The sequence below is a fragment of the Calliopsis andreniformis genome, chromosome 10, assembly GCF_051401765.1.
Source record: "Calliopsis andreniformis isolate RMS-2024a chromosome 10, iyCalAndr_principal, whole genome shotgun sequence".
NCBI classification, from domain to species: domain Eukaryota; kingdom Metazoa; phylum Arthropoda; class Insecta; order Hymenoptera; family Andrenidae; genus Calliopsis; species Calliopsis andreniformis.
This window is the reverse complement of record NC_135071.1, coordinates 12,241,224-12,258,439: the sequence shown is the minus strand read 5'-3', so window position 1 is coordinate 12,258,439 and position 17,216 is coordinate 12,241,224. Positions and strand designations below refer to the sequence as shown.

At 41.5% G+C, this 17,216-nt stretch overlaps 1 protein-coding gene across 2 annotated transcripts in view; it reads right to left on the bottom strand.

Annotated features, from left to right (window-relative positions):
- Positions 1–313: 313 nt before the first annotated feature.
- Positions 314–17,216, bottom strand: part of Atg17 (autophagy-related 17) — a 60,738-nt gene continuing 43,835 nt past the window's right edge. Inside the window, exons 3-9 of one of the 2 annotated variants that reach the window (XM_076388110.1) lie at positions 6,398–6,686; positions 4,942–5,884; positions 4,635–4,852; positions 3,841–4,456; positions 2,109–2,825; positions 1,008–2,039; positions 314–561 (exon numbers count right to left, since the gene is read on the bottom strand). In XM_076388110.1, the coding sequence (XP_076244225.1) occupies positions 457–561; positions 1,008–2,039; positions 2,109–2,825; positions 3,841–4,456; positions 4,635–4,852; positions 4,942–5,884; positions 6,398–6,686 (3,920 nt within the window). In that variant the 3' untranslated portion in view covers positions 314–456. The remainder of the gene's footprint in view (positions 562–1,007; positions 2,040–2,108; positions 2,826–3,840; positions 4,457–4,634; positions 4,853–4,941; positions 5,885–6,397; positions 6,687–17,216) is intronic. The other variant, XM_076388111.1, reaches the window with a different exon arrangement.

Sequence of the window (17,216 nt, the reverse complement as noted above, 5' to 3'; positions counted from 1 at the left end):
TTCGCGCACGTTTTCTTTTTCTCTCGCTCTCACTCTCGCGAGGAAAAATGAAAAGAAAAAGGAATACAAATGTCGTTACACGTCACAGCTAACCACAGCATTCGGCAATTATGTTTCGCTCATTTAAAAATTATTTATATCACAATGAAACGCCGTCGCATCCTTTCGTCTACAGTAATCCTGCCTGGCACCTGCGAACAGGTCATACCTCTTTAGTCCTTCGTCATCAAAATCTTCTATCCGCTTCTAGTCGACGTCAAGGATGCGTCTACAGGCTCTGGCAGGTTTTGGCCTTAATCCGAGTGTTTCCGGATGGTCGCAAACATGTACGTAAGCTAAAGATCCGCGTCGCGATTAAACTGCGTGTACAAGGCCAGAAGAGTTCATCCTGACGACGCGAATCCGAAGTGGTCACGGAGCAAGAATCGAGGGATTCCCCTTTGGTCGGAACGCTGATTACTGCTGCTTGCTGCTGGTCATTAAAGCGGCGTTCTTGCCCACCGATTTCACGCGCACACGATAGAACTTGGTGCCACGCGGTACGCGATATCGATTCTCCGACTGGAAAATAAAATTGATCTAGTGGCAAGAGTTCTAAGCATCCAGGCATTTTACAAGGTGTGTCAGATAATATGGAACAGTTTTTAAAGGTAGGTTCCAGACACGAAGACAATGAAAAAAGTTCATGTCCACATATGTGTGAAAACGCTAAGGTCTTCAGTTATACGCTATTTTATATTACATATGGTGCGATAATTTCTTTAAGATCCATGACTGTGTATCACTCATTCAAGAGGCCAGAATATCTTTAGGTCTAGTAGAGCCTTAAAAAGGACAGCATATCGTGCAAGCAAGAAACGAGTCAGCGTTTCATGTAACACAAAATAACGTATAACCAAAAAAGCTAGGCGTCTTCGGTCATTATTCGTATCTAGAATTCTATCCTCCAGAAATGTTCTACATGTTTCAAAACACCCTCTGTATTATACATAAAACAAAATTTTTACCTTTCTTGCGTGACAGTACTCCTTATCGATAACCTCAGCAATGGTCTGTATACTCTTCGGCGTTCCGTCAGGATTCAAACCCAAGTCCAAGGCAGCAACGCAGTCCGAGTTAAGGAAATAGAGAGTCGAAGATGCCTGGTATATCGTATAGTTCCCATGCGTCGGATCCCAGAATACAAGCACGATATCACCCGGATTGCAGCTGTTCACGGTGATGCGACCCTGCTCCATCAGTTTCGCCGCGGTCTTCTTCGGAGAAAGAACATCGGAGAAAGAGTAGAAGCACATCGTGCAGGGGCATCGACGATTCGGTTCAGGGCTGGTCGCTGCGTCCCGACTCGAACCTGACTCAGTGACTACGGCGACAGAAGCGTTCATATCCTTTTCACGACTATCTGAAGAAGATGAGGATTCGGGAGCAGCGAAGTTCCTTCTGGATCGTTCCTTCACTAGCTCAATCTCCAAGCGAACTTTATCCGCTTCCAGGGACTCAATCTTCGCTTCTGCAGATTCCTTATTCTCTCGAAGCGATTGCAGCTCTGCGTTCAACCTCTTGTTCTCATTTTCAAGTACTTCCAACCGCCTAGACAAGCAACTGGAATCGTTTTTCGCTTCAAGCCGCACCTTCTTCGATTCGGACACTTCCACTTCGTCTTTCTCAGTTTCCAGGCTTTTCAACACTTCCTCCAGGCTACTCTGACTCATTTCTAACCGCTCCTCGCCATGTTCCTTGCCCAAGCCAGCCTCTACTAGGATATCTTTGAAGGCTTCGGATTCAGTTAGTCGCCTGATTGCGTTCTTATACCGTTTGTATTCCTCACTAAGCGCTGCCTCTCGTATTCTATACATCTCCACTTCTCGCTCCTTTTCTTCAACTACTTGTCTGGCTAATCGCAATTCGTGATTGAGTTTCGCCACACAATCTGTCCTCTCTTTCTCTATAGCTGTACGAATTCCAACGGAGTTTTCCAATTTTCCGTCTTCCTTCCCTTGGGTTAGGATATGACTGGCCAATTCGATGACATCTGGCCTCTGGAGAGCAGAAGAAATTATATTAAGCATGAATCACTGAAAACCAGAACCTTAAAAACTAATACTTACTTCAATTTTCTCGAGGCTAGAATCACTCGGACTTTGCTCCATAGTGGTAGTGGCAATCAGCTTGAATCGGCTTCTGATGGTCTCTAGCTCCGCTACATACTCTTTCACCATCCTCTGCTGATCGCTGCGAGTCGTGTTCAAATTCTCCTCAAGCTCCTGGATCAGCTTCTGACACTGTGTCACAGAATTCGTCAGTGTTGCGATCTCCATGTACCTCTCATCGTTCGCTTTCTTTACTGCGGCTTCCTTGTCGACTCGAGCCTGTTCCAACGTCTCCTCTAATTGCTGATGTACACGCGTCTGCAGATTCCTCATTTCTGACTGTTCCGACTCCAGTTTCTGTCGCATCGTGGACATCAGACGCTCATGTTCCGCCAGCTCGGTCTCCTTATCCAAGAGATTACGCTTGAGAGTGCAGATCTCCTCCTCCCTATTCTGAATCAGCTTCTTCACGTCGGCCATTTCCAGCTCGTGGTCGACAGTCAACTCCTGCTCACGTTCCCGAAGGCGTCGATCGCACTCGCGCGAGTACAGGGTGAGGGCCTCGCGGACCCGCTCGGTCATGTCGGAAAGCCCGCTCTTGTCTTCAGTGGACCGATCCCTCAAAACAGCCAGTTCCTGACGGACCGAAGTTAAAGCCTCGCACACAACTGCTTTCATCGTCTTCAGGATGGAACGGAGCCTCTCCACTTCTTCACGGGTGTTGCCAAGATTCTCCTGAAACGTCGAGCGCCAGAATACCCTCATAAGTACTAATGAACAGAATTTTCTCTCTGAGCTATATATACTATGTATGATAATGAGATTTTGTTGCTAGTGTGGTGGAGGAATAGATACGTCTATTAAGAATAAATCTGACGAAAACAGGGCCTCGTGTGTTCAGTGTGAATGGTAACGCGGTTACATCGACGATGAATAGTCAGTCGAATTGATCGGACCCCACACGAATAGTTCAGTGTAACTGTGAAAAGCGATCTGATGATTGAACATGTCTTGGGGAATATACTGTCGGGTCACGGGGATTGGGAAAACGAGAGTGCGACGGCAGCTATCCTGTAAAAAAATTAAAACACACGCACTCACATACGAAGATACCACGCCTACAAATAAACATAGACAGGCAAGCATTATTCAAACGGGAGACAGAAGGCACACGAGAAGGGTGCGGAACAACTCCAGACGGCAGGCAAGAGATACATACCCACGTCTTGGTATTTATACTTGCATTAAGTCAGCGCTAATAACTTGGATAGCGAATGTAAAGACAATGACAACGAAAGTAGTACCTAGAAACCACAGAAAGGGAAGGTAAGTGGACAGAGATCGAAGTAAGCGACGCGAGGGTTGAGCAACGCTGATTTCGCGGGTCTGACGAGGAATATAGGAATACGATACAGTGATGCAGGGGAAAGTCAGTAACATATGGGCGGAATATGAGTTAACAAAGGTTTACTTCAGAAATGCAAGCGAATAGTGTGTATTGGGGCAGAGTTGGGTATTCTTCGAATAACACTTAATCAAATATAAGAAAAAACATCTATGTACATAAACTATCCTCTGATCCTCACCACAGCTACGTTATAGTAAGGACCACAGTTTGCATTCGTTACTCGAAACAGTGTCTACCCAAATCTACATGAAGAGGGGGTAAAGAGAAATAGAGATCAGCGGTAGTGGAACGTTTACGGCTACGACTACGAGACCAGTTAGCGAGCTGTAAGTCGTCCAGTACCTGGAGAAGGGAAACGATAGCCTGATGCTGGCCGTCGCCTGGATGCTCGCTGAGACTGCTCGGCAGAGACTCGTCCATGTAAAACTCAGTACCCATGAAGTCAGTAGCGCCTACTCCAACGGAGGGGCTGCTACCGCCACTGCCGGACAGCTGGTGGCGTTGATGCTGCTGGCCGTCGCACATCACGGATCGTGTCAAGGAAGAGGGATTCGGACTAAGGGAATTCGGCTCCTCGACTGTTGTCGACGACTGGTCACGGCATTTGGTAACACCGTTTGCGGCGCGATGAAGCAGACAGCTCGACTCGCCATTCTCGGCGCACTCAGTGAGGGGACTCAGCTGAGCTGGACGCTCGCTGACGGACAGGCTGGGGAAATGGAAGGATCCAGGCTCGCTCGAGGAGGACGATCGGTTCGTCAGGTCCACGACTTTTGAGTTTAGCGGGGATAAGTTAGTTGAGGTAGAGGAAGCGGGGGACACGCTTCGCGAGGCACCAACCTCCAATTGTTTTTGACGCATTTGTTTCGCGCCGTCGAAGGACTCTGGCTTAGAGTCCGCGGCGCCCTGGCCGATCTTCTCGAATTCCTCCGTGTCCGTCTCCGACTCGAAGCCACCCCTGAAGACATTACAATGTACGATTAACAATGAAATTTTGTGGTAAGATGTGCACGAGAGATCAGAACTGGGTGAACGTGAAATACGACTGAGGATTGAGAAAGAAAGCTCTGGTGAAGAGCAAAATGTCTTGTACGAGTAAGAGAATGTCTTTATTCCATTAAATGGTTTTCAGGTACCTGTCAGACAACAATGGAGGCCTTGAGCGTTCTTGTTCCTTACTAGCAACGTCGACGCGCATAGAAGTGCTGTCTTTCTCCTTGTTCCCATCGGTGCTAGCTTCGGTGAGGCTTTTAGATAAAAAGAATTGAGTAATACTATTCAAATCTGGCGATGAGACGGTAAGTGCTAGGTCAGGAAGCTGCGATCTAAGAGATTCCATATCTTCTGCTGTCAACTGTAACAATTATATAGAAATTTCCAACTTGACTATACGGTATTACATTTCTCCTTTCCGTCTATGAATGAAAACTCAATTCTAAATACCTTTGGCAAATCATTATCAAAAGCAGATGGTGCTTGAGTTGCGAAAGGAGGCGGAGTGTCTTCGAGGCCTGGGAACAAGTTGTTCAAGAAGTGTCCCTCGAACTTGCTCTGAAACTCTCTTCGACGTGCCAATTCCTCACTGTGGACAGTCAGCAACTGGCAAGCCAGGTTGCTGGCCCACAGGAGGAAGGCTTGCGAAAAGGTGCGTCTTCGAACAACCTCAGCCACTGCGTTCATGTACATCTGCGGCGCCAGGTGGATCTGCTGCAGCACTTCCAGGAGCTTCCGCAACCGTTTCAGACTCTCGTGGTACATCACCAGTTTCCCATCCACCTCCATCATCTTGTTTTCGACGTACATTATCCACTTGAGCCGGTGGTAGATGTTCACTGAAAGCTCCTCCTTTGCCTTCGTGCACCTGCGTCGTATGTCACGCAGCTGATTATGGTTGCTCAACATCACCAGTAGCTGACGTCTATGCGAGGTACAGAGGTCAGGCAGCACGCTAGCATCGCCTAAGTTGTTAGCGCGACTCTGATTCTGGAGGAAGCCTTGGGCCAACTCTCCCTGCTCGTGGACAAGCTTCTTGGTCTGCTGCATCAGCTGTTCCAGCGCGAACAGCCTCTCGCCGAGGCCTTTGATCTCCTTCATGTCCTGCTTGTTCGCGCTGTCGATCGCCGCGTTCACTTCGGTCTTCAGGGCCTCCATCACCCTCTCGTCGAACTGCTCCAGGCCTCGAGAACACTGATCCGCTACCTGCTCCAAGCTGCTCTGATTGTCTTTCGCCGAGATCCATCGAAGTAAACTTAGAACCTCTTCCCTGCCCTCGGAGTCCTTTTCAGACTGACTTGGCTGGTCGTCGGGACTCAGCAGACCCTCGGCTTGGGCACGTAACGCTGGCAGGATTGGGATTTTAGCAAGTGTGCCCAGATCATTGTTGAAACTGTGGCAAAGAAGAAATTCAGATAGTTGCAAGCTGATTACTAGTTTATTATGAGATATTACACTCGCCAACAGGTTTATTCCGCGATTTACATAACTGTAGTCACATCCTCGGACGTTGCGTCAGTCCTGTTTCATGACGCGAGGCAATATATTATGTAGACGATTCTTCGGAAATCAACGATGCTAATATGTGATTATCGTTCATTAATAAAATGCCACTTGATTGCTGCACTTATTGCATCTTCGATTCAAACGCTAACTGCGACTGTGCTCCATATAAGGTGACGCGAAGTCAGGAGTTCAATTCAGAACATTGTCAGATTGCAATTATGCAGATCGTTTAATATCGTTACCTCTAATTGAATTTGGCAGCTAATTCCAGTTAAGCCGTCATTCATTCGACTCTATTCGAACGCAATATCTTCAACATTCGTCTCATTTGAATAGGTACACGTAACAACGCGACCTTCGAGTGCATGGCGAATAATACGAACTTGTAAAGGCTACTCACTTTTGAAGTAGCTCCATGTACTGCTGCCTCTCAGAGAGGTAGGCGGTGAAGCTCTGCTGCAGAAGATCAGCCCGCGACTGGAACATCTGCGTGATGTCCTCCAGGTTCGCCACCACGGCAGCCCAGCCCTGTTGCTGAAGGTGTTGATCGTGCACCAGCCTCTCGCAGATCCTAGTCTGCTCCCGTGCCAATCCGCAACATTGCTGGGCCAATTGCGCGCGAGCGACGAGGGTCTGATAAGTGGCTGGCATCGTCAACGAGGTGTCGATTTGATTGTGTAGATCGACATCTGTAAACAAAACAACAGTAATAGTACTTCGTCTCTGTACTACGTACTTAGATAAAGAGATAGTCCTGGGTTACGAGTATTATAAACAGTAGAAGTTGGTGATGTAATTTAAAAAATTGCCTAAGACAGGAAACCTGAAGATGATTAGCTGAGAATACGACGAAAACAGAACCTCGATCACCGATTCTTAATTATTCGGAAATAGTTTTATTTAGGGACTTTATCAGTCGGTGTCATGATGATACGAGTATAGTAAAATATCGATTGAAACTTGAGATATGGTTTAGTAGTCTCTTGTAAATAATATGAGTAATAAAATGTTACTATTAGAAAAGCGCTTTATATGTGACTCTCGGATTAGGTCGGTTAATGAAGATCCTACTCTACAGTAATATGTACCTTGAAGTTATGTACCTAATAATTGATACTAGAGCTCTAACACTTATCAAGAATTAGACTTCTTTTTTAAGTAACACGACTTTATAAGCAAAATTTAACATACAATTTTGTTTGCAGATGTGGTCAAGTTTCGAGTCTGAATGTGATCATATATCGGATACAGAGAACTGACCACATTTCGAGACAATAGTCTATACATATACAATATGTTAAACATACAGGTATAAATACCTATATAACTTTCTTTTTATTCATTTGATTAGTATGCAAGGATCGAAAGATATAACTAACCCGATAATACAATAGGAATGCATTTGGTAAAATTACTCTAACCAAGTACACTTGTACGAGCTAATTATAAACTCTACGAGTTAAGTTTCTGAGGTTTGTCCTATACAAAGTTCTACCATGAGTGAAACATGGATTAAGTTTGTTAGAGATGGTTTCGTATTTTTGAGATTCAATTGTTTGCTTCTACCAGGGAAGGCCAAAAGCTAAATTTCGAGGGCGAACCCTATCGCGAAGCCGCAAGCCACGATCGATACCAGTGAGACAAATAGGTAGAGGTCGAGGGAGACTGGGTGGACGTCCTGATCGAGTCGCGTTGCTTCCAAGTGCTAAATGGCAGGTATATAATTGATCGACGTGAGCTTCGCCAACGTAATCTTGGCACGCGATGAAAACTCAAGGTCGCGGGCACGGCTCGCGTTGTTTTAGTGCCCTTACGTCATCGCCTGGATCCGCGGATTGCGAAGCGAATTGCGCTGTCCAGGCTTCCTGATTGCGACAATCACCCGCAGGTAGAGCAAACGCGTGTTCAACACAGACGAGTGCGTTTTCATGAAACGTGCGACCCTGACACGTGTTTTCAAACACGTGACTCTGGAGTGTTATTTTTAAAGGTGCTAGTTGTAAATTAATATGTTCTTTGAAAAATATAGGAACCTGAACTCTTAACTCTGGAATGGCACTTTTAAGTTTGGCACGATTTTTACACGTTTTAAATATGTCAAATACTCTCTGACAATTCGCTGAAGTACTTTCAAGTGTATAGTTTAAGGTAAACAAATTCAAATATTAAAAATCTATATAGAGCTTTTTTAATTGTATTTACATTGTAGTGCAGTAATAGGAACCAGTATTCTGCTGGGGCCATTTAAGACCTCAGTGTTCCATTCCAGAGTTAATATAGATTATTCTTCTCATTACGTGGAACTTTAATACACTCAACTCATTATATGGATCTCCAATGTGTTTTCTTCTCAAGATATAGAACTTTGATGTAATAAATTTGTCTCAAAAAGCAGACCCTTGACATAATACATTCTGCCCAAAACGTGGACCCCTAGTGTAGTACTGTTAAAAAAATGTACATAGAACCTTAATGGACTCACTCCACTGTGAGAATCCTAATGTGTTTTCCTCCAAAATGGAGAATCTTGGTATATGTACTGTCTCAAAACGTGAAATATTTCATTGCAATATTTTCCTCTCAAAAGTGTGGAACCTAATACACTATTCCTAAAATACTGAACCCTAATTTCCTAGATTACTTTTCTCGCGAAGCATGCAACCTTAATGCATTTTAATGTAAAAAACATCTCATTGCACTGATATTGCATCTTCTGCACCTGATAGTATTATCTTGTCACAGGACTGCGCATGGTTTTGTTTTTAAGAGGCAATTTGCAATGATTCGATACGAGGAATTGAGTATGTACTATTTCTAGAGAACGGGGAAACTTGTTATTTGTGTTGGTGTTGTTCAAGGTTATCGCTTTTTGGGATTGTCCTCTGACCAATGTCAAGGCTCGTCAAGCTTCATGAAAATTGGATGAAATTGGCTACTTTTACAGGAGGATGGAAAACAAAAAGACAGGAGATTTTTTTCTTATAGTTGTTATTGGATCCCAGTGACGTACTTCAATAGAAAAAGTCTAAGGGAACCAGAGACTCATGGATATTTTGCTTGTATGGGAACTCATAAAAACTCTTGCTACTCGAAGAAATCTTGCCTCGAAAAAAAGTTGCCTGATCTTTCAATAAGGAAAAATTTCCCTAAAATATAACAGATCCAAGCAATAAAATACCTAAGACTGCAATTCAAAATAGCATGTCATGTACTTTTATTTTTAGGATTAAATCTCAATTTTGAGTCATGCACTGGTGTCTCACATTCTCAGCTTTAAGGAAAGTGTCTTTTAATCTTAATTTTGTCTTGTTGACATCAATTCTGCGTACTTTCCAATTTCCTATAAACGTGATCTATACTAATTCACAAATTTACACAAAGCATTAATTAATCATGAAAACTACTATGGTAGGTACCTACATGTTTCAGGTACATTGATACTTTTCCCCAGGAGAATACAAAAATATATCTTTAACTCTTGTTTAATAAACTAATATTCTCGTTAACAAAATATTCATCTCTTTAAACGTATTGCATTCTCGATGCTACAAGTTTCACCACGTCTCAATTTTTCATCTGACCACTCTACCACGTGTTATTAAAACCTTGTAAAATTCGCCAGCAGTTGCCTTTATTACGAACCTTTCAAATCTCCAACCACTAAACATCATTTTGCCTTACAGCCACAGATATCCACTTGCTTTCATTTTATCAATCGTATGTGACTAACCAATATTCACACAAGAGTTCTCCACTTGCTCCTCGAGCAGCGCGAAAAGGGGAAAGGAGACGAGAGAGGGTGGTGAAGGGTAAATCGAGGCTGAAATATATGTTGTACAACTGTTGGACAATGTATCGATTTTACGCGGCACTAGCCCGAACGTTTTCTTTTTCTCGCGAGCCAGCAGCAGTATCAAACGAGAACGAAAGAAAAATCCACTAGAGTGTGAAAACGCTGGGGAGTTGGAGTCGAACGAAAAAATTCACGGGACGAAGAAAGAAACCGCGCGGAGGGTTTCGTTCGTGCGTATCGACCCGCCTCTGTTCAATTAATTTGCATTACTGCGTCGTAACTGACCGATCGATTATTAATCGCTTTAGAAACGATCGATTTGTACGCGTGACAATAGAGAACGCGCGCCAGGAACGACGAAGAAGAATAGGAAAAGAGTTAGCGATACCTGTCGGCGATTTATTCGTGGTCGAAATGAACGCAAAACATGCCATATGAGGGGAAAACTGCTGGCTCGGTGGCATATGAGATCACTTGAGCTGCGACGTAAAAAGAAAAACTGTCGACCTGTAGCCGCTGACGGATATTTGACGTTGATTCACGTGTCGCAGCGTCGAGACGTTTCTGCTGTTTATGAGGAGACGAGGAAGCTCAGGTGGAACTCCTTGGGAATGTGAAGATGATGTTTTGACGATGTTTTGGAGTATGCTGTCGTTTATAAGTAGTTGGATACTTGGAACTCAATTAAAATGTTCACATCTTTATTTTAAACTCTTCGCGCTCGATATTGACAAAAACTGAACAGTAAATGTAGTAGTGGAACCTCAATTAGTCGACCCTCGAATATTTAATTTTCGTTATTTAAGGTTGTACAGATTTGATGGAATAAGAATAAGGACATAGTAGAAGGTTAATTAAGATTTAAATAATGAAGTAATATCAATTTGCTGAAGAAAATAAGGCTAGTTATTAGAAGTATGCTTCAGGTTTGAATCTTGCAATACTTCGGATAATGGAGGTCCTATAGTGTTTATAATATTGGTCCTTGGATACTACAAAACATGGGGATCTAGAGGCATCAAATTTTATTAGATACTCACCTACGCTATTATGATTAGTAATGATGAGTGGTGAATAAATGGTGATCATTCTTTTAGAGCTCAAATAAATTCGGGCCTAAAGGGGTTAATAGAAGCCTTTTTATTATGAAATATATAAAAAATTAGTTTTCATTAGGCGTTAATTACTAAATATTTTGTTATTATTGTTTACACTATATTTTAGCTTGCTTATCAATAATGACACTGATTATATAATACAACCTAGCAATTATTCTTATAACATTTTTTCTTAAATCCTCTTCAGGGTGTCTAACAAATTTTACCATTTCATCCCACAATATCTCGATCGAGTTTAAATTGTATGATAACGATATATATAATTTGCAATACGTATAAAATTATCCAGAATGGGGGAGTTTCAATCAGACAATTTTTTCATCGATTTTGCATTCACTGGAGATAGTTACCACAGGATTCTATGCTCGCCATAACAGTGCACAGTAAAATTAAACTTAAGACAATACCTGCACCAGTATTTTGACATTGAAAGGACGACAGTTACGTAACTCGTAATAAAACTAGAAAACGTTACCCTTTCGACAGCTTGAAAAGCTACAAATGCTCGCCAATACAAAATCGTTTCTCATAAACCAGAACATCCATTGTTCATTTCACCCACCTTTACAAATCGTGGGCGCATGTGTTTGCAGCGGGTAGAATGTATAATTAGAAAAGGGGAGCATTAGTCCAAGTTAAGATATTCTGGGAATTCAGTGTCGTGCCGTGAAATTCTTGCCCCCTGTTTGCCAGGTTCACCCTGCGCCGGAAGCTTATGTAATTACGTGATTAAAAGAGGTCACCAGTTGCTATATCGGCAGTGCACGAAACACCAGCGAATTTTCATCGTCTTTATTACCTACGTGCCCCACTGTACACAGGCAAACCAACGAAGGAATTCATTTCTAGGGTAATTTGGATTTTTATTACTGTTAATGACGAGATTCGAATTCTAGACGTTTCGTGAAGAAAGTGTTTTTCTTCGAATTTATTATTACTACTGTTTTAGGAAAAATGTAAGCACCCTTGACATGTTGCGTATAGTGTCTTTTTTTTACATAGATTTTACGTAATTAGGTAGATATTCATTCTGATACTCAATTCTTGCAATTTATTTTGAATCTTAATTTAAGTACTATTATGTTGCACGAATAGAATTTTATTCTTCGCATAATTTTTATTTTCGCAGAATAATTCATCGAATTGATAGATTCAACTTGGCTCCATTTGAACGAGGATTTGTGTTAAACTCAATATGGTGACATAGGTCGAGCTATGCACATGGCACTGAATTGAATATTTCTTCACATTTGTTATACACTTATATATTATTTAATTATAAAAATAATAATACGTATAATGTAAATTTATAATTATAAATTTTGTCTTTGGTATCTGAAAAATCATAATTATTTACGACGTGAACTGAAGCACAAAATCGTTTTTTTAATCATAATTTTGGAGATCTGAGGGTGTTACGTAAAGTTCAATTTTTTCCACCCTCCGTAGATCCATTTAGTTCGCAATAAATTTCGATTTTTTTCGTAAACTTCTTCCGAATGTTTACTTTTCCTATTAAATGCTACACACATTTAACTAAAGTAGCAATGGTGCATTAAAATAGATACTCCAATAAGTATCCCAGAATTGTTACAGACATATTGAAAGCTGAAAACGGTAAAAAACTAATCACAGGCAAAATGTTACCCCAGTCAACCCACAAAAGATGTAAAAATCAATTCTGCCCACAGAGAGCTAAAAGGAATTTTAACCGATTTAAATTTCGCGCCAAAAGTGCACAGAAATCCTCAATCCTAAGTGTCACTGCTACCTTTCATTCGAAGGACCACCTCAGCACAGAAATTGGTGGCCACACGTCTACTGTTACGCAGCAACCAGTGCGTAATTCTCATTTCCCTTCGTCCAGTCCTTCAGCAACTAGAAGCTCACCGTCGAAGGGTTAATCGGATGTTCACATAGCCAACGCCGCCAGAACGTTTCTACGTCTCATCGCGGCTTATTAAAGGGTAAATGGGTCTCGGGCCACGCTCGGAGGAGCATCGTGTGCCAAATGATTGCGAGTGCTCTTTCATTCGAGGCAGTCCCCGCAGCTGGTACACTTCGCTGGGTGCGAGGTGAGAGAGAGCGCGAGGCCTGGCAAGCGTCTCGACAGAGGCGCGTGGACGCATGAATGAAGAATCATAGTGGACTCGATGGGCCGCGATCCCATCGACGGTATCTAGGCCAGGCCCCATCTCGAGGAGGGGGCAGGGAAATCGGGAAATCTTTCTCCTTATCGCGAGCGCCTGCTGGCAAGTATATAAGGCGAAAAACGCGTGTGCAGTGACACGTGCAGCGACTGCAACGCTCGCCTTGCGATTATCGCACGAGTTTCCCCCTACTCGCGCGCGATTTTTCGTACGCCAGTCGAACGATTGCGTAAGCAGCGCGATAAGTGTTGCGATTTTTAAACGCGCGCAATTAGACGACTATCGCGGCTTTTTTCGTTCGGTTTCGTCATTCCTTCTTGGCTGCTGTTGTACAGCGTCGTTCTAGAGGAGTGGCTTTTTAGATTCGGCTTTCTAACAAGTTGATTGTCAAATTAGTTTCTCCTCTAGTCTTTTTTTAATGAATGTGCGTGTCATGGAACATGGGTGCCAATATTTAGCTTGGTGTTATACTTTTTATTTCGTATCGTTCTTAACACAGTCTTCTACTTTTTATTTGATATCGTTTCTAGTACCAAATGCTGCACAGTAGTTAATGAATGAGCTGCTCAAATGACAAAGTCGGTAATTTTGTGAAACGAAAAATAACGATGCGATAAGTAACGTATGCATTTTATAACTGAGTTTGGGTAAATAAAGTAATACACTATAGTGAACTGAAGATAATTAATTGTTTTTGTAAAATACTGAATTCTCATCTGAAACTTCGAAGTTCGTTAAAATGGCTTAGGAAATATTTTTAATATCATTTATCAACCACAAATAATTTTATAACAGTACAATCATGCAGGTATGTTTTCAGTTTATGAAAAGTTGGCTATTATTCACGTGTTTCCAAGATTAAATTAAAATTTCCACAAAAAGTGTGGTTGAACATTTTGGCTCAAATATTTATTTACATCTGTTTATAGTTTGAATGACAGTTAAATTATTATAATATTACGATTTTTCCTGAAGAAATCATATGTTTACTAGACGAAAAATGTTTTTCAATTTCTTACTACTCTTTGATACCCAATTCTGAATCAGTTTTTATGTACCATTTTAAAAACGAAAACGTGTATAAATTCTCGATTGAATTGTATATGTATTGAATGCTCGGTAAATTTAATTTAAGAATAGATTGCAATCGCGCTATGAAAAATGGATTTACTTTCATCCTTATGAAAGTTGAGTGACTTTCAATGGAAACACGCAGCACGCATGCAGAAAGAAGAGGTCCGGGAGAATATATCATTTCTAGAATACTGAAAATACGATAACCTTTCTCGAGATCCTACCCAATGATTTGATATTCTACTCGAGCAACCGTTAACATCTCCACAGAGGTCCATTTTCTTGTTCATGCTCTCGATAAATAATAGACACTTATCGAGCATGTTACCCATTTTCTCTATCTTCCAGTGAAAGGCACAGTTAGTAGACTTTGCCATTAAAACGTACACGCGTTTTCTCAATTAAAACGAATTTTTCTGCAGATTTATAATTACAGTTTACAAACATTTTTTACGACTATTGATTTATCTCGATGGCAATTAATAGGTTAATGATTACAAATAAAATAAGTACTGGCGATAACCGGTCACAGAAGTAATTATGCATAAAGCAATCAATTACTGCCCAGCGCAGCATTAAACGAAACGAAAAATTGAAGAAATGATTGTTGCATATAGAAATAACGAGGAAAGATATCTTTCTTTTTAACAAAGCACCAGGATTTGTAATCATACTTTGAGAAACACTGCCTTATCTCTAGAAGTTCATTCGATCCAAGCAAATATGACTCCAGAGAAAGAAAGGGAATCGCTGGCCACCGGATACTGCCAACTTTCTCCCACAATGAACCAGGGCTGCGAGCCTGTTGGCACCCCAGTGTGAAATGCAAAACCAATAATATGCAAGGTTTCAACAGGGTAAGCCGCGTGTACTGAAATACTTAGAGCTCGAGCTGTTTCCCAGAAAAACGAAGCACCAAGAGGCACACGCGCAGGAATCGGTTGCAAAAAGACATGGAGATCAGAGGCCCAAGAGAGACGATCCTAATGCATCGACCGTGTTACCCTTTGAAAACTTTTCTCCTGCATCACGCAAAAAGTGACTCCAACGCGAGCCACGGGACCCGAGGAGGAAGCCCTCGCGGTCTTAGAATAAACCCTCAAGGCCTGGGATCGGGTCCAAGTATCTGATACTCTGCGTCTGTGCTTCGAGCGCTGTTAAACTGTGCTATATTGCATATCCAACGAATCTAGCATCCCCTGTCAAGAAATGATCATAACTTATGCTGTAGGGGCAAGGTCTAGCTTGGAGGTTATCCTTGAAGGATTAATGTATTTTTCTTCGAGATATCACGTGAAGGACGTTACCTAGACTGTTCCTCTTTGTTATAGACTCATTGATGAGGAGGAATAGGTTTATGAGAACAAATTGATAGCCCAGTGTGATCATATCAAAGATGAGATATCGATCACCTTAAGGAAACAAGAAAAATAGTGGCTACACAATTCTACTGTAAGTCTACTTGATATTGGGTCTTCTGATGGTAGAATTATCTGCGATTTGTTTCTACTAATTTTAATTGGAACAGGTAGTTTAATATGCACAGACTCAAAATAAATACCCATTTTCGAAATAAATACCAATGGTATTTCTAACCATCTTAATAGATTTTAGCTTAACTGATTATACCTACAGAAGAACCTCGATTAAGGTTTAAGACCAACTGGAAAGATAAAATGAATTTTCGATGTCTAATTACCTAAATTTCATTGAATTGTTAAATGGTTTTAAATTGTGCAAATATTCTCAAAAAGTGAGCGTCAATTTTTTCATAGTATAACAATATCCTATTTACATGATGTCACTATCATAATTATCATATAAAGCAAGTAAAATTGAAAAATCAAGTCTTTCGTAAAATAGTTCTCGACTCTGAAATTAATGATTACCTTTCCATTTCATTTTACACCACTAATTGACAAGAGAGGATGAAATCATGGTACCATCCATCCCTGATCGTTCACTGTTTCGACAACCCGCCAATCGTGGAATCGATACGGTGTATTGGATCCGTTGGCCCCGTTAAGTCCTTTTATGTAACAGCCAGGACGTTGGGAAAACAGAAAGGAAAGTGGAGTGGTGTGTGGGAATGCGCTGGTAGTGTTACCGTTTGTTGCTTAACCTCCTCACACAATGAAGTAGCAATACAGGATCGAGGAAATCCAGAAGACGACGATGCCAAGAAGCTCTTGGAGATCTTGTCAAGATGTCTTTAGCTAATATTCATTGAAAAAATAACAAAACAAAAAGGAAATTAAAGACTAATTTTTAGATTAAAACCTTCTCAGAATCGATGTGATAAGAAGTATTGGAAGCTAATTGGAATTTATATGAAACAGAATTATTTGCATCCATAAAGCTACGTTTACATTAGACAACTGTTGGTTGGACAACTGAGTTGATCAAAGTTCTTCACATAAACCCAATTTCAGGGAAGTTAAAACAACAATTTTGATCGATTTTAGGTTAATCACCTCGGTCAGGCCAGAAGTAGCCTAGTGTAAACGTAGCTTAACAGTTCATAACATCGTCTCGGTTCTTCATCATCGTTTCAAGAATCAGTATCGATATTAATTGCTTTTAACCTGCAATTAGGTTAAACCTCTCATTACGAAACAAGTTGCATTTACCAAATTTTTAGGCTACAGAAGAGCTTGCTTTTCGTTCTATAAGTATAATAAAGGATGCAGTTAAATTGCAGCGGTTCCAATGGAAGAGCAAACTGGCACCGCGACAGGATTTCCATACATCGCTATTGATCCTGGTCCAAGTCACCAGCAGTGTCCAAATTTTGTCAAAAATCCCAAAAATAGTCCGCGACTCGACCACAGAGAGAGAGAAAAATTCTACTAACCAATCTGCTCGAATTTTCTCAATATTTCTTGCCAATTTTCGCGATTCACGAACGAGGTCAAATGGAGCCGATGATACATATTTGTTCCCCTGCGTTAACTCTCTCAAGGTAGTTAACACGCGGAACGGTTGAATTTTCCACGACCTCTGCTACTCCCTGATCCACTTTAAAGTCGGACTTTCACAGTGCTGATATGCTCGACAAAAAGCCTGGACGATGAGAAGAGGCGT